Source organism: Gallus gallus, chromosome 33 (genome assembly GCF_016699485.2).
Source record: "Gallus gallus isolate bGalGal1 chromosome 33, bGalGal1.mat.broiler.GRCg7b, whole genome shotgun sequence".
In the NCBI taxonomy this organism is placed as follows: Eukaryota; Metazoa; Chordata; class Aves; order Galliformes; family Phasianidae; genus Gallus; species Gallus gallus.
Window position 1 is genome coordinate 3,711,520 of NC_052564.1, and position 17,831 is coordinate 3,729,350.

Consider the following 17,831-nt stretch of genomic DNA (forward strand, 5'->3'; position numbering starts at 1 on the left):
CAAAAGGGCTGGGGGCATGATCATCAGGAGATGGGGAGGAGAGAAGAAAGAGAGCTTAGATGTTGTGTGGCACAATAGCAGGCTGAGAGCTCACTGGAGGTGCATTTCTCACTATCCTTGACAAGGTAAGTCTTTTGTTCCAGGCAATGTATCTTCTTTTCCTGTAGGGATCACTAACTCTGGGACATCCCATTACATATTTGGCTGAAGGTGCTCCATGTTTCTTGTGGAGAAAGAGCTGCTCCAGCTGAGGGCTTCTGTGCTGCAGCGTCAGAGCACAGCCCTGAGGGCTGCGTGTCCAAGGACAGCTGCAGGCTGTGCAGCCGGGGGTGCAGCCGGGTGCCCAGGGCTGTGGTGCAGAGCAGGGTCCCTGCTGTGCCCCAGGGGCTGTGTGCCGGGGCAGGGACTCTGCCGCCTGCCAGGCTCAGCACTCAGCCTGCCCGGGGAGCTGCCCAGGGCGCTGCGGGGAGACGTGTGGGGGGAAGGAGCCCCCCGGCAGGGCAGGGGCCTTCTGCTGCCACAGCTGCTGCCTGGGGCAGGGGGATCACAGCTACGCTGCACCCCAGAATGTTTCCAGGGACACTCTGTATGAGGAGAGGCAAGGCAGGGATTGTCTTCTTTCTAATCTTAGGGATGGGAAAAAGACTGGAGGCAGAAATCTAAAAGGGCCTGTCAACAACAAAGAGCTTCTACATCCAAGGTAATGCTGTGAGGTTGGTGAAATGAATATTAGGTGTTGTTTGCATGTTCTATGGTGATGAGGCATTGCTGCAGTACGTTGAGAAATGCTGACTACTTAGTGATGAGCAGTAGACTCCTCTGCTCACATTGGGTCTGACTGCTTTTCACAGTGTTATGGGGGTGCAATCATTCTCCATCTTCCAACTTGTCAAGCTCAGAGCAATTAGAAACATGCCCAGCCATCTCCACTTACTCCACACTAAGCAGCCGTGAATCCCTTTGCCTCTCGGCTCTCATAGGCATTCATACTGAGTGCACCAGAAGCACTCAGAATTTCTCAATTCAGCAAACACTCCATGGACACACTGAGTGAGAGGAGGGAGTACAGAAAAGATTTCACTCAAATTTATTTTTATGACCCACATGTTTCTGGCTTTGAGCTCACAGATGCTGACAAGCACCTCTCTATTAGAAGTTACTTCATCTGGCACATTTTGTAAAGAAAAGTTGCCCTCACACAAACACCACATTTCCCTGTATCGACGAGGACAAGACTGCTTCCTTGAGAGAAAAAGTGCAGAAGGCCTCCAGGCAAACTCAGCATCATGAAATGTAGCTCACAACATTGTGATTGCATGAACATTTTCCACACAGAAATCTCTGACTTGAACCTTTGTGCTCCTTGGACAGGTCCTGGTGCCCAGAAGTACCAGATGGCCAACAGCAGCTCCATCAGCGAGTTCCTCCTCCTGGCGTTGGCAGACACGCGGCAGCTGCAGCTCCTGCACTTCTGGCTCTTGCTGGGCATCTACCTGGCTGCCCTCCTGGGCAACGGCCTCATCAGCACAGCCGTAGCCTGCGACCACCGCCTGCACACCCCCATGTACTTCTTCCTCCTCAACCTCGCCCTCCTCGACCTGGGCTGCATCTCCACCACTCTCCCCAAAGCCATGGCCAATGCCCTCTGGCACACCAGGGCCATCTCCTATGCAGGATGTGTTGCACAGGTCTTTTTCTTTCTTTTCTTCATCTCAGCAGAATATTCCCTTCTCACCATCATGTCCTATGACCGCTACGTTGCCATCTGCAAGCCCCTGCACTATGGGACCCTGCTTGGCAGCAGAGCTTGTGCCACCATGGCAGCAGCTGCCTGGGGCACTGGGCTTCTCTATTCCCTGCTGCACACTGCCAATACATTTTCCCTGCCTCTGTGCCAAGGCAATGCTGTGAGTCAGTTCTTCTGTGAAATCCCCCAGATCCTCAAGCTCTCCTGCTCAAAATCCTATCTCAGGGAATTTGGGCTTATTGTGGTCAGTGCCCTCGTGTTCTTTGGGTGTTTTGCTTTCATTCTCTTCTCCTACGTGCAGATCTTCAGGGCCGTGCTGAGGATGCCTTCTGAGCAGGTAAGACACAAAGCCTTTTCCACGTGCCTCCCTCACCTGGCCGTCGTCTCCCTGTTTCTCAGTGCTGTCATGTTTGCCCACCTGAAGCCCTTCTCCATTTCCTCCCCATTCCTGGACCTGGTGCTGGCACTTCTGTACTCAGTGGTTCCTCCAACACTGAACCCTATTATTTACAGCATGAGGAACAAGGAGATCAAGCATGCCCTCAGCAAAGTGTTGCAATATGCACTCTTCCAGCTTCAATAAAGTGCACATCTTTCTCACATGATTCCCAGTGATGGTTTTTCATGTTTTATTTATGTTTGATTTTTCTTGTTTTTGTCTTAGTCTGATACACTGTCCTGCCAAAAAAAAAAAAAAAAAAAAAAAAAAAAGTTGCTACTCATTCCACTTCTTTCCCATCTCCTTTTTGTTTTCTCACAGCAAGAGCTCGTATAATTATGGGACCAGATTCCCTGAATAGATTATAAGACACTAAAAAAGCTTTCACAAAATACTTCTTAGCTTTACTCTCTTCCTGTCTTGCCTGGATCTGGGGGAGGTACAGCCACGGACAACTGCACAACACGCTCTTTTCATTCCTGCTCTCTTTACACTGCTCTCAAGTCCTTGCATTTGTGCAGACCTGAAGGTCTTGTGTGTCTCACCACAGCCCTGTTGTCTCTACAGCAGCACTCCGGGGCTGCAGTCAGTAGGCGGCAATATGATCTGCTGTGTCAGAGCTGGTCTCCTTGCTGTAGCACCATAACAAGAGGGGCTCTTCAGAGCAGGACCAGAGAACTGGAGGCCTCTTCCAAAGGAATGGTGTAAGGAATGTACCTCAGGAGCTGCTCCCTGATAAGACCTTGAGATCTTCTGGTGTTCTTCACTGAGTGACGGGGACAGTTTCAGAGTCCCAAGGTGATCTGTTATGGACTCAGGGCAGTGCTGTGTTTTGACATGGAAGGTGGCTCAGCACCACGCGGTCGTTTGCTCACTGCTGTTATCTCAACTCTAGGAGCCCCACATTGGGCAACAAAATGACTGTGGTGGTTCAACGCGCTGGGTGGCTCAGCACCACACAGTGCTTTGTGCACTGCCCCCTTCCCAGTGGGATGGGAAGAGAATTTGGTTGCACAACTTTTGGGCTGAAATAAAGCTATTTCCTAAGAGAGATCAAAGGAAAGGGAAATACTTATGACATATACGTATATATGTCTCACTGGTGTGCCAGAGGGAAGGGTGCGAAGGCAATACCCTCACAGAAGTGGTGGACCCCCTGCCCTGTCGCAGACGGACTGAGCAGACGGAGAAGGAGTGTTGGAAGAGCAACCCAGCTCAGCATCATTGGCGCACCCCCTGCCTGCCAACCGCACTCCGCCAGGTCTCACTAAGCCACATGGATGATGGAAATTGAAGGGGAGGTGAGTGCGGAGGCCAGGGAGAATCTGCCTAGGAGGGAGCCTAGGCTGAGGCAGTCACCCCCATGCCTTGAAATTGCCTCTGTCAGGAAAGGCAGGAGGGGAATTGTGGTGGGCGATTCCCTTCTTTGGGGAATGGAGGGCTCCATTTGCAGGCCCGACCCGACCTGTATGGAGGTTTGCTGCCTCCCTCCCTGGGGCCCACATCAGAGACATCGCCAGAAAAGTCCTGGGTCTGGTTTGCTCCTCTGATTATTAACCATTACTGATAGTTCAGGTAGGCAGTGATGAAATTGCTCAGGGAAGCCTGCGAGCTTTCAAAAAGGATTTCAGGGGCTCATACTTTCACTCCTACTTTACACTGCCTTTACCTCACTTTTTACTCAGGGTTTACTTACACCCCACTCCAGGTGTACTCATATTTTACTTCAGATTTACTCACACTATACTCCAGGTTTACTCACATCTTACTTCAAGTTTACTTGCACTTTACTCTGGGTTTACTCACACATTGTTTTGGATTGCCTCACACTTTACACCAGTTTGTTCTTTTCTCTGGGTGCCCTCAACTGTACTCCATGTGTTCCCACACCTTACTCCAGCTTTTACTGACACTTGACTCCAGGTTCACACCTAATTTACTCCGGGTTCACTCACACTTGTCTCCAGTTTTACTCACAATTTACTCCGTGTCTGCCCACACCTTACCAGTGGTTTTATTTACAATTTACTCAGGGTTTTACTCACAGTTTACTCACACTTTACTCCTGGCTTTCTCCCTCCTGGTTTTGCTCACACTTCACACCAGGTTTACACATAATTCACTTTGGGTTTACTCTTATGCTGGAGACGGAGAGGTCAGCTCAGCGTTGCTGAATGCTGACTCTCTGATAATGAGGCTCTGGAAAGGAGACAGAAGCTCTGAATAAACAGGGGTGTTCTGTACCAAGCCATAAGATTAGTTCTCTGCTGATTTTGAAGACTTGTTATGGAATTTGATTGCTTTCTAGCCAATGGATTGTTAGTGGAAATGTACTGAATATGTGTGTGTCAACGGTTTAAGGGCTGGTCCGGCCCGGTTCCGTGACTGGCGGGGCGGAGGGACTTCACAAAATCCGCGCCTCCAGGAAGGGAAACAGGGGACCCCAAACTAATTAAAATCAGCGTCCACGATCTGAGGAGAAACAAACTAATTTACTAAATATAGTATCGGATTGTAAGATAACACACTATAATACAGTATAAATCAACAATAATTGAGAGAAAGATTTTCTGAGAGCCTTTTCAAAGGCCTTACGCTAATACTGAAGCCTTGCGTGCAGTCGGGCGCAGCAGTAGTGAGCCGATCCGACAGGGAACACGGCGAGACGAGAAGAGGGGCAAGTCAGATGACCTGCGCCCTTATATCTGTTATACCTTGAGCAGGAATGATAACAGTACTCAAAAAGGCTCTTGGGGAACGTAGTTCTTCTTCTCTTCCAGACAGGTACCTGGAACTAAAGCATTTGCTCTTTAACTCCCAGTACACTGCATGATGTTGTGATGTGGAATATTGATGACCAAAAATCATAAAACCACAACAATGTGTTAGAATATAAAAGGCTTGCTTTAGAAAGTAGTTAGAGACGGCATCATGATCATGATCATCACAGCAATAAAGAAATTGTCCTGGCACGAGATCCCTGTGTCGCATTTTAGCCACACTTTGCATTGGGTTTACAGACACTTGATACAAGGTTTAATCTTTATTTACTCTGGGTTTACTCTTACTCTACTCCAGGTATACTCACACTTTACTACAGTTTACCTCCAACATTAATCCGAGTTTATTCACACTTAACTCTGGGTTTACTAACACCTTACTTTGGGTGTACTGATCTTATTCAGGGTTCACTCAAACTTTACTCTGTCTTTTCTCTACGTTTTACTCACACTTGACTCTAGGTTCTCTCACAATTTCCTCCGGGATTACTCACACTTTACTTTGGGTTTACTCAGACCTCACTCAGAGTTTACTCACACTCTACTGCAGACGTACTCACATTTTACTCCAGGTTTACACACATTTTACAACAAGTTTACTAGGACTTTACTCAGGGTTTACTCACAGCTTATTCTGGGATTCTGGGATTTTTTTTTTTTTTACTTCCAGGGCACTTTTGGGATCCCAACCTGCAGCATGAGGCTCCGTGTGCATTCCTCCCTGTAGGACAGCCCAGCCTCACTGACCCACAGGCAGCCCCTGGCAGCTATGTGCAGGCACTGTGTGGGGCAGCATGCCCCCAGAACAGCCCTGACAGCTCACACCGCCATTCTGCCCCCACCAGCTGTACCCTGCCCAGCCCCAGCGTGTCCCACACAGCTCACAGCCAGCCCTGCTCCAGGCTCTGTTGGGCTCTGGGCCTTGATAGGGACCAGGCCGGGCTGCCCATTCCCCAGTGCAGGCACTGAGCCCAGTAGGAATGTGGAGTGGTCCCATTTCAGCCATCAGCCCTCAGCAGATTATGGTGAAAAGTGTTGCTGGGAACCACTGGTCTGAGGTCTGGGGCTGGTGGTAGCTTCCTTGAGCAGTGTCTCCTTTCTGTTCATGTAACAAGAAGCTTTGTTGGCTCTGTGCCCTGAGGGACCCTGCTTTGTGGCCCCATGGGCATGGGGTGGTCTCCAGAGCCCCAGGATCACCTCTGACTGCTCCCTCCTCCTGCAGGCTCCCAGATGCAGCAGCCCTGCAGCAGAGCACCCAGAAGAGGGCTCATCCTGTGTATGGTCACAACCAGACCCTGGTGCTCCAGCTGCCCCCAGCACCCATGCAATCTTGCCCAAGGGCTGTCTTCGGGGAAGTGCAAAAGTTGCAGCGGGGACTGAGGAACAGCCACAAGGTCATAGGGCTCTGGGTCATACGAGCATCTGCAGGGAAATGTCATGCCCAGGACAGCTCCCACCACTATCCATCCCTCCTCTGACCTCCATGGCCATTCCTGGGTGGCTCTGTGCTGGCCGTGCTGGTCAGGATGGGCAGCAGACCCAGGTGAATGAGGCCGAGTGCTGCTAAACTCCTCCCTGGGAGTCTGTGGGTATGCAGAGCGAATGGAATAATAAGAGAGCATTTCCAAAAGCACTTGGAACGTTCAGATACAGCAAGAATGACAGGAATCCCTTCCTTCCATGCAGCGGTACATCCCCACTGCCACAGTGAAGACTGCAGACACCTCATTTCCCTGCAGATACAGAGACACTACACAGAGGATACAACAGTCAGCTCTGATCCACATCAAATATGGGATCCAGGAGGAAGAGAGCAGGTTGATGCCTCAGCAGACATGCAGTGAATCAAAATATTAATGTAACAGCACAAGAACCATTAATAAACATAAAACAACAGCAAACAAATTAAAAAAAATAAGAATAAAAATAAATATTATAAACATAGATGAGCAATACAGGCCTGCACTGGGACAGTCTGTGAGTCATTTGTAGAGAGATGAGAAGTTTGTTATTAATGAAAAGTGTCCATGACATCAATTTCCCCAATGCGTCTTTGAGGTCCGGGTTCCTCATGTCACAGATGAGGGGGTTAACTGCTGGAGGCAGCACTGAGTACAGAAATGACACCACCAGGTCCAGGGATGGAGTGGAAATGGAGGGAGGCTTCAGGTAGGCAAACATGCAAGTGGTGACAAAGAGGGAGAGCACGGCCAGGTGAGGGAGGCATGTGGAGAAGGCTTTGTGCCGTCCCTGCTCAGAGGGCATCCTCAGCACGGCCCTGAAGATCTGCACATGGGGCAGCACAATGAAGACAAAACACAAGGCAGAAGCCACCTTGCTCAGGATGAGCCCTGAACTGAGTGAAAAATCTTTTCCTTCTCTTCAGGCAGAATGACTCCAGTTTCACCCATCACTTTCATCCTCCCACTGTGCATGAGAGCGCAGAACATTGCTCAGTATTCTCCATCATCTCCTCACAAGCTCTCACATGCTGCAGTGATGTGCCCACAGCCTTCCCTGGTTTCTCTGCCAGGGTACACAGCTGCCTCCTACCTGGCTCTTTGTGTACCAAGACAACTGCTCCCCCCCTTCCTACCCACCTCCCACCTCCCACCCCGCTGACTGTGTTGGGTTTCCAATCTGTGACTTATCACTGCGATGTCCCTGCCCCATACTTGACACAACCGTGCCTGGACTGCACAGGACAGGTGTGTTTGAGGTGGGAAGAGTTTCCCAAGCACAAGTGCCCATGGCAGCCCTCAGTGCACCACACTTCCAGGCATTCCTGCTTAACAGGTCCAGTGCTGCCCCAGCCATGTCCCACACATGGGTCTGCAGACAGCTACGCTCTACCACCAGGAGCGTGGAGATGGCTTCAGGAAAAAGCTCTGCCATCAACATGCAGGCAGTGCTGGAAATGGCTGATGTGAGAGGCTGAGGGTGACAAATGTCCAGAGCAACCCTCCTGGTCCACCCATGTCCACAGGGCGTAGACAAGGAGGGGATTATGGAAGTGAAAAGAGAGCAGCAACACAAAGACCACCTCCTGCTGCTGTCTGTGGCCATTGGACCTGGGAAACAGCAGCCCCGTCTCAAACACAGATAAGGAGATGGAACTCCTGGGCAGTGAGGGGCAGCCCCCATGGACACCAAGGCTGCTGCTCCGTGTTGCAGCTGGGTTCCTGGACCCTGCACTACTCCTGCATACGTCAGTTGCTCCTCCACTTTCAGAGAAGGTAAAACATGGCAGCAGAGACAGATAAATTTCTGCTGGCTTCTTTATTGTGTCTATCAACAGAGCGCCTTGTTCTACAGGTACATGAGATGAGTGTGTCAAAACACTACAGAAATGTAGCAGGCCAAGAGTAACACTTTTGAAATCAAAGTCATGCCTGTGAAAACAATAATGAAGACAAATAATAATAAGAGATTGTCCTAACGATTTCAGAGTTACCTTGAGACTCCTGTTAGACTAGTATGCATCTTATGGATGTTGAAGATGTATGTCTTGCTCACTGCAGCCTTGAGCTCCTGGTTCCTCAAACCATAGAGGAGAGGATTCACTGCTGAAGGCACCACTGAGTACAGAAATGAAACCAGCAGGTCCAGGGATGGAGAAGAGATGGAGGGGGGTTTCAAATAGGCAAACATGGCTGTGCTGACAAAGAGGGAGACCACGGCCAGGTGAGGGAGGCACGTGGAGAAGGCTTTGTGCCGTCCCTGCTCAGAGGGTATTCGCAGCACAGCCCTGAAGATCTGCACATAGGACACAACAATGAAGACAAAACACCCACAGATTAAAAAAAGACTAAAATAAATAATCCCAACTTCCCTGAGGTAGTCAGATTTTGAGCAGGAGAGCTTGAGGATCTGGGCAATTTCACAGAAGAACTGATCCACAGCATTGCTTTGACACAGAGGCAGGGAAAATGCAGTGGCAGTGTGCAGCAGAGCATAGTGAGCCCCAGTGCCCCAGGCAGCTGCTGCCATGCTGGCACAAGCTCTGCTGCCAAGCAGGGTCCCATAGTGCAGGGGCTTGCAGATGGCAACGTAGCGGTCATAGGACATGATGGTGAGAAGGGAATACTCTGCAGAGATGAAGAAGAGAAAGAAAAAGACCTGTGCAGCACATCCTGCGTAGGAGATGTGCCTGGTGTGCCAGAGGGCATTGGCCATGGCTTTGGGGAGAGTGGTGGAGATGCAGCCCAGGTCGAGGAGGGCGAGGTTGAGGAGGAAGAAGTACATGGGGGTGTGCAGGCGGTGGTCGCAGGCTACGGCTGTGCTGATGAGGCCGTTGCCCAGGAGGGCAGCCAGGTAGATGCCCAGCAAGAGCCAGAAGTGCAGGAGCTGCAGCTGCCGCGTGTCTGCCAACGCCAGGAGGAGGAACTCGCTGATGGAGCTGCTGTTGGGCATCTGCAGTTCCTGGGCATGGACAAGTTTAGATCATTCTCTGAGTCTCTCCTCCTGCTACACTAGGAAAGTCCATTTAACTCCATAACTTCCATTTATTTTCATGATCTTCAGCATCCGGTAAGAAGTAGAAGCTTATATAGCTCTTACTTTCCTCTCATTTCCTAATCCTATCCCAGCCTCCTGGATATTTTCCTCTTGGGAGCAATTTCCAAGTCTCATATCTTTACCCTGTCTGCACTCAGAGCCTCATCCCTGCCTCTGTACGCTTGTATTTGTCTTAGAGAAATCTGCCTGTTTTCAGGATAAATGCATTATTCATGTCTGTAGAGAATGATAATTTCAGCTGGTGCTGTCCTTTGGGAGAGAAGAGGCTGAAAGCATATGAAGAGATTGGTCATATAACAGCAGATTGAGAAAGATACAATTCAGGATTCCCAGAGATGTGTTCATATTTCACAGCTCCCTTCGAATTTCAGCCTCCAGTCCTTTTCCATTCCCTAAGGATATAAAAGAAAAATCCCTGCTTTGTCTCTCCTCTTGCAAAGTGCCTTTGAAAACACTGTATGGTGCACTTAAGCTGTGATCTACCTGCCCCAGGCAGCAGCTGTGGCAGCAGAAGGCCCCTGCCCTGCCGGGGGGCTCCTTCCCCCCACACGTCTCCCCGCAGCGCCCTGGGCAGCTCCCCGGGCAGGCTGAGTGCTGAGCCTGGCAGGCGGCAGAGTCCCTGCCCCGGCACACAGCCCCTGGGGCACAGCAGGGACCCTGCTCTGCACCACAGCCCTGGGCACCCGGCTGCACCCCCGGCTGCACAGCCTGCAGCCGTCCTGGGACACGCAGCCCTCAGGGCTGTGCTCTGACGCTGCAGCACCAAAGCCCTCAGCTGGAGCTTTTTCCCTGATAAAGAAACACAGAGCGTCTGAAGCCTGATGTGCTATGGGATGTCCGAAACTTACTGAACCCTCCAGGAAAAGGGCTGCTCTGCCTGCCGCGAGCAACTTACCTTGTCAAAGTCTATGAGTAGTGCTCCTGCATGAAGTCACAGCCGGCTCACATCCCACACATCATGTAAGCTCTGTCTCCCTTCTCTCCACCCCATCTCTTGCAGATCATGTCCACTGTCCTTCTGTGCTGTACAGAGGAGATGATCCCGGGCACGGCTGTCTTTCTACAGTGCTGCCCACTTGTATGACTTGTCAGTGTCCCAGGAGCCTGGCCCAGCTCAGCAGCAGAGGAGGTGATTTCATCTCTCCCTGGAGATATCCATGGCTCTCCTGAGCTGGCAGCTCCTGCAGGGCAGCAGACTCATCACTGCAAAACGTACTTCCAAGTCAGCTCAATTAATCAACATGCCCAGTGGATTCCAGAAGCACAGTTGTTCCCACTGAAAGAACTTTGACCACGAGAGAAGCAAATGCCAAATCTGGAAACCTGTTCTCATGACCCATAACAAAAATGACACACAGACAAGGATGCTAATGGGAACACCAACTCATGCTGTGCTAGAACTCTTTGTACATTTGCAGGCTTGAGCTCTTTTTTGGACCACAGCTACACAGTTATTTTGCTTCCACAACTGGGCTGCAGGACAAGGGTGATAAAGAGTCTTTATGATGGATGGGCAAGGAGACAAGGAAGGGCGACTGCCCTCTGTGAGAGTGCACTGAGTTCTGCCTGGGGATGGCAGAGCAGACAGGTAAGAGTGAATGAAAATGCCCAACAGAGGAGCCCAACAGTGTCTGTTCCTGGCTTCCTGATCAAGAAGAGCAAGTGGAAGGTGCCCTCTACAGACAGATGGAAGCCTCATGGTGTCAGGCCCTTGTCCCCCCTGGGGGCCCTTTTCACTCTAGTGTCTGCTGCAGGGACAGCACAGCAGGGCATACGGCATCCAGGACATCCCTGGAGAGCACAGACGGCAGCTTCCTGACCAAGCCATAGAGGAACCAAAGAGGACAGTTGCTCTGCTGGATCTCATACTCACCAGGAAGGAAGGGTTGGTGGGAAATGTGAAGATCAAAGGGACCCTGGGCTGCAGTGGCCATGGGATGGTGGAGCTGAGGAGCCTGAAGGGGGGCAAAAGACAAGCTCACACCTTTGGGCTTTAGCGTAGCACACCTTGGCTTCTTAAAGTGTCTGTCAGGTACGGTCCAGCACGGTAAGACTCGCAGCCGAATAGGATCAAAAAAATGTGCTAATGATCTAAGGATACTGCTTCCAAGCTGAATAAATCTATTCCAAGTAGTGGAAGCCAAGTAAAAATGTCAGAAGTCCTGCAGGAATGGTAATGGATTGCCCTGAACAAACCCAAACACAGAAAGTAAACAGTCAGGGAAAGAAAGCAAGAAGAGGTCACCTGGCAGCAATGCAGATACTTTGTCCAGCGCACCTGCTGAGATGAGTTAAAGAATCAGAGTTCCTCTGCCCAGGCATATGAAAGACAAGAACTGCTTGGAGGGAGAATGTGTGCCCACAGTAGAATGGGGCAGGGAACCTGGTGAGACAGGACATTGAGAAGTCTCTGATACTCCTTTCCTTCCTGACCTCGCGGTTTATTAGTTGCACTGGGCTTCTTGGAATCATTTTTCAATTATTATTATTATTATTCCTTTCCATAAAGGCCAACATTTTCCACCACTTTGTTTGCAGGACACAGATGCCTTCAGGTGCAGGGACACAGACAGCAGTGCCAGTGCCAGTGCCCTGTGACTAATGCCCAGCGTCCACCGCTGCTCTACCCTGCTGCGTATTTCATGTCCCTCATTCTCCAGGGAACTCCAGCTCTCCTAAATTAATGACCATGCTGAAGGGCATGTTGTCAACAGGCCACCTGGACACACACTCTTCCCACTGCTCTCCACATCACCCCATCCCTTGCACATTGCTCACTCAGATAGCTCCCAGCTATCTGGCTGATCTGTGACCTTCAGGGAGATTACTGGAGCCTGCTCCATCTCTCCAAAGTCTGATGGACTCTCTTGTCAACTCCTTAACTATAATTATATCTGTCCCTTCCTCTCTCTTTCTAACTCATTTCTTGAACAAATATTCCTTGTGAAAGAAAAATCTCAGTAGATGCAGCTTGGACAGGGCATGCAGTTGATCACTGTGTTTTAATGTTCATACAATTGCATTACTTTTCCTTCTGTTTGTTGGCAAAAAAAAGAGAACTCTTTCATTGCCCACGTGCAGCTGGTTCTCTGAGGAAAGCCAGTGGGAGTTGGTGCAAAGGAGGTTTAACAGTGAGCGGGTGACTCCAGAGGAGAAGAGTGATGTGAGGAAAAGTGATGCCAGTTGCATGGGTCCAAAGGGAGTAAAAATGGAGCGGGGAAGTTGAGAACATTTGTCCACACAGTGTCAGAGCAAAGCTCACTAGGGGACATCGTGGGTCAAATCAGTTGCTAAGTGTGGCTCTAAAGACTTGTTTAAACAGAACTATAAATAAATTAATAACTGGACTTCGTAAATGCCCATTGGACTCTTCTTCTTCAAGCTCTCCCCAAATACCTTTTCATTTTGCTGTACAAGTTCTGAACTACTGAAGAAGATGACAGGAAGGCACAAGGCACAGGAGGGCTCCTTAGGCAGTAATGGGCCCCAGGGGGCATTTGCTGCTGAGTCCATCAATCACCAGTGAAGAGAGAAGATGGCATAAAGTGCTCAAGAAGACTTCGAAATCAGAAGGAACAGAGAAGTTTCTTGAAGTATTAATGGGCTCCACTGAGGGCCACTAACAAGAAATCTTCCCCAGGGACTTGTTAGAGCAGATAATTGGAAGCCATGATTACAGGCAGACAAAGGCACTGCAACAGTGGCTGTGATGCTGAGAAAACCCTCCTTTGTGTTATGAAGCAGAAAGGCCAAGCCCTGATCCCCAGACCCTTGGCAGGGAGATCCTGTCCCTCATGCTGGCTCAGGGCCCTTCCTGGGGCAGTGGGATGGGGGTTTGTATGAGGTCAAATGAAAGACAAGGGGACAGCAGCTCCCAGGCTTTGCACGGGGTGCAAGGATGCAAATGTCTCATCGCAGGATGTGAGATCTAAGAAGGGCCCAGTCTGAACAGGCCATCAATCCCAATGAAACTCTGAACTTCAGATCTCTCAGTTGTAGTACCCTCCTCTGGACAGGGACCCATAGTTTTAAGTCTTTTAATTTCTATGGTGCCCAGCAGTGCACCCAGTGCTCCAGGCGAGGCTGCAGCAGTGTAGAGCAGAGAGGGTCAATCCCTTCCCTCACCCAGCTGGCAATGTCGCTCTCAATGCACCGCAGGGAACGGTTGTCCTTCCTGGCTGCCTGGGCACATTGATGACTCACGCCCAATTTGCTGTTGACCAGGACCCCCAACCCCTTTCAGTGGGACTGCTCTCCAGTGTCCCATCCCCCAGTCAGTGTGTATGTCCAGGGTTGTTCCTTCCCAGGTGCAGAATCAGGCACTTGTTCTTGTTATACCTCATGCAGTTGGTGCTTGCCCAGTTCTCTAACTTGTCCACATCTCTTTGCAAGGCCTCACTACCTACAGTGGTGACAACAGCTCGTCCCAGTTGAATATCATCATCAAACTTGCTCAAAACACCTTTTACTCTTGCATGCTGGTCATTGATAAAAACATCAAAGAGAAGTGGTCCTCAAATGGACCCTGGAGAAACCCTGCTTGTGACCATCCACCAGCTTGATGGAACACTTTTACTGTAAGCCTTTGGGCCCCATGCATTGGCCAAATGCTCACCTACAACACTGTGGTTCTGTCTAACCCTGTGCAGGACATTCTGTCCAGAAGTATTCTGTGAGGAACAGTATCAAAAGCTTTCCTGAAATCCAAAAAGTCAGCATCAGTTTGCTTCCCTTGTTCATCTAAATGGATGACCTCTTCATCAAAGGACATTAAATTCAATAGGATTTTCCAGTCATGGAATTTATTGGCTGTGACCAAGGACATAATTGTCTTTCAGGTGTTTTCAATAGCTTTCATCATCTTTTTTTTTTTTTTTTTTTTTTTTTTTTTTCCCATAATTTTACCAGGTACTGAAGTGAGACTGACAGGTTCATAATTTCCTAGATCATCTTTCTTGCTCTTCTTTCAAATTGGAACAACATTTGCCAGCTTCCTGTGAACTGGGAACTGGCATGACCCTAGACTTCTCCTGATGCCATTCAAATGAGAGCCCAGAACAAACTGAGGTGTCATCAGTGAAAGAATATATTTGTGCCGTAGCTTTGTAATGCCTTGAACTCCAGAGTTTGACACAGGTGGAGCAGAGAGGAAGATCTGGCTCTTCTTTTGTGAGCTCATCTGTGGGAGATAGAGAGGTCAGCTCGGCCTCATTCAGTGCTGACTCTCTGATAATGAGGCTCTGGAAAGGAGGCAGAAGGACTGAATAAACAGGGGTGTTTTGTACCAAGCCATAAGATAAGCTCTCAGCTGATTATGAAGACTTGTTATGGAGTTTGCTTGCTTTCTAGCCAATGCACTGTTAGTGGAAACGTACTGAATATGTGTGTTGGAGTATAAAAGGCTTGCTTAGAAGAATAAGTACAGATACACAGCACCATGACCATAATCCTCACAGCAATAAAGAAATTTTCCTGGCACGAGAACACTGTGTTGTGATGCTAAATCACGACACTCATCCATTTGGTCACCGTAGTAACACGACATGCTCTCCTGGGAACAGGTGCAAAAGGCACACTGGGTGCCCTGAGCACAGGGCTGTGGTGGCATTTAGGATGGCCAAGAATACCTCCCTTCTGGCCCTCAGCTGCTCAGGAAGGAGGTGTCTATCTCAGAGATTTTCCACCACACTTCACAAGCACCAGCACACAACTAGGATCAACCCTGGCACCTCGGGCACCCCTGAGTGTGTCTGTGTGAGCAACGCAGTCCCTGTTGATTAAGGACCAAGCATTCAGATGTGGGGCTCACACACAGACACCTCACTGTGCACATCGGAACTCAACTAAGAGGACTCCCGGCTCCCATGGACCTCTGGGGGCAGAACCCCATTTCAGTCCCAGGGCTGCCATCTGAGGATGAGATGCCTAATCCTAGGGTTAGGATGAGATGGCTTGATAGTAATAGGACAAAGGGAAATGGCTTTAAAGTACAGAGGGGAGATTTAGGTGAGCTTTTAGGAAGACATTTTCTACTCAAAGGAAGTGGAGCAGGTTGCCCAAAGAAGTTTTGTGTGCCCCATCCTGGGAGGCATTCAAGGCCAGGTTGGATAGGATCCTGGTCAGCATGATCTGTTGGTTGGTGCCCTGCCCATGGCTGGGGGCTTGGAACTAGGTGCTTTTTAAAGTCCCCTCCAACCTAAGCCATGCTGTGATACAATAATGCTATGTCGGCGCTGCCTCAGCTCTACCACTGCCGAGAACAGTGGAAGTCCACCCCACGTGTCTTTGTCTGTTTGTCATTTTCGTTAGGGGTCATGAGCAGAGGTTTCCAGATTTGGTATTTGCTTCTCTCATGGTCAAACTTCTTTTGTTAGGAACATCCATGTGTTTGGAATCCTCTGGACGTGTTGATTAATGGATCTGACTTCGAAGTGCATTCTGCAGTGATGACTGTGCTGTCTTGCCGGAGCTGTCAGCTCATGAGGACCATGGATATCTCCAGGGAGGGCTGTGGGGAGAAGGAAATCACCTCCTGTGCTGCTGAGCTGGGCTGGGCTCCTGAGACACAGGGAGCTGATAGAAGTGGGCAGTGCTGCAGAGAGACAGCTGTGCCCAGGAGCAGCTCCTGAGCACCACACAGCAGGGCTGGGGCCATGACCATCCGGAGATGGGGAGAAGAGAAGGAAGAGAGATTAGATGTTGTGTTGCACAATAGCAGGCTGAGAGCTCACTGGAGGTACATTTCTCATTAATCTTGACAAGGTAAGTCTTTTCCACCAGGCAATGTATCTTCTTTTTCCTGGAGGGATCACTAACTTTGGGACATCCCATTAGATATCTTGCTGAAGGTGCTCCATGTTTCTTTACTGTGGAGAAAGACCTGCTACAGATGAGGGCTTTGGTGCTTCATTGTCAGAGCACAGCCCTGAGGGCTGCGTGTCCCAGGACGGCTGCAGGCTGTGCAGCCGGGGTTGCAGCTGGGTTCCCAGGGCTGTGGTGCAGAGCAGGGTCCCTGCTGTGCCCCAGGGGCTGTGTGCCGGGGCAGGGACTCTGCCGCCTGCCAGGCTCAGCACTCAGCCTGCCCGGGGAGCTGCACTACTGGGGACTTTCCACAGTGAAGGCTTAAGGAGGGATTTTCCGCCATGTTTTCTGCTTCCTACTTGTAGTGGAGGGTATTGATGTAGAGTGTTTGAGTCCATCAATTGAGAATCTTCAAGTACATTCAGTCTCTTTACTTTCTGAAAGCAGATATTTACTTTGCTGAAGTCATTGAGGTACTCTTTTGTTCCCTTTTCACCTGCAAACATGAACATGCACTTAGGTGATTCTCTGCAGACAGGATGGGTTCTGAACAGCAGATAGGAATGCAGCCAGAGCTGCAGCAGAGCAGAACAGCATCTCCCCAGGCACGTGTCCATCGCCCTCTGCAGTGCACAGAGGCTGAGAGTGACTGCCTGGCGCTGTGGGCAATGCAGTCTGTGAGGCTGGGAAGGAGTTTGCTTTCCCGTAATAAGATGCCACCACTGGCACACATCTCCTTGAAGTGTCCCTGAGAGCTGTGAGCTGACCTCTAGGATGCCAATTTTTCCCACAGGATCGAGATCAATGTGCAGGGATGAAGGGGAGAGATGCTATATGCAAGGAAATGCTCCGGGGGTGGTGAAATGAATGTTAGGTGTCGTTTGCCAGATGTGTGGTGATGAGACCTTGCTCAGGACCCCTGAGAAAGGGTGGGCATTCTGTGATGGGCAGTGGTTTCCACTGCTCTCAGCAGAGTTTGCCTTCTTTTCAAGGTAACATGGGAGGGCATTCTCCCTTCGTCTCCAACAGTTGCATGTTCGGAGTGTGTGGAAACAAGCCTAACCAACTCCCCTTACCTTGCAATAAGCAGCAGTGAATCCTGTGGCCTCCCAGCTCTCACTACCATTCACGATGTGTGCAGCAGAACTGGTCAGGATTTCTGACTTCACTGAACACTCCTTGGCCTTAGTGAGTGGGACCAGAAAGTGCAGGAAAAAAAAAAAAAAAACCATCATTAAAAAGTTTCTTTTCAACCTCCATAGTTCTGGCATTGGTAGTGCAGACGCTGACAAGAACTTCTGCATTACAAGTGATTACATCTGACAAATTCTGTACATAAAATCACCACAGCATCGCCACGTTCCCATGTACACACAGGGACAGGGCTGCTTCCTTGAGACAAAATGACCGAGGTGTTCATGGCCAAATCAACCACATGAAATGTAGGTCACATCACTGAGCACAATGAACATTTCCCACGTGGAATGCCTTGTCACTAACTTTCCTACTCCTCTGACAGGTTCTTGTGCCCACAGGTCCGGGTGCC

At 49.9% G+C, this 17,831-nt stretch overlaps 1 protein-coding gene across 1 annotated transcript; it reads left to right on the top strand.

Annotated features, from left to right (window-relative positions):
* Positions 1-1,379: 1,379 nt before the first annotated feature.
* LOC121108050 (olfactory receptor 14A16-like) lies at positions 1,380-2,330 on the top strand. Its single transcript, XM_040654714.1, has one exon. The coding sequence runs from the start codon at positions 1,395-1,397 to the stop codon at positions 2,328-2,330; it is 936 nt and encodes a 311-aa protein (XP_040510648.1). The 5' UTR covers positions 1,380-1,394.
* The last annotated feature ends 15,501 nt before the right edge of the window (positions 2,331-17,831 follow it).

What these genes read in the sequence shown, in the direction of transcription:
- LOC121108050 (XM_040654714.1), top strand. Translation starts at nt 1,395, where the DNA reads ATGGCCAACAGCAGCTCCATCAGCGAGTTCCTCCTCCTGGCGTTGGCA.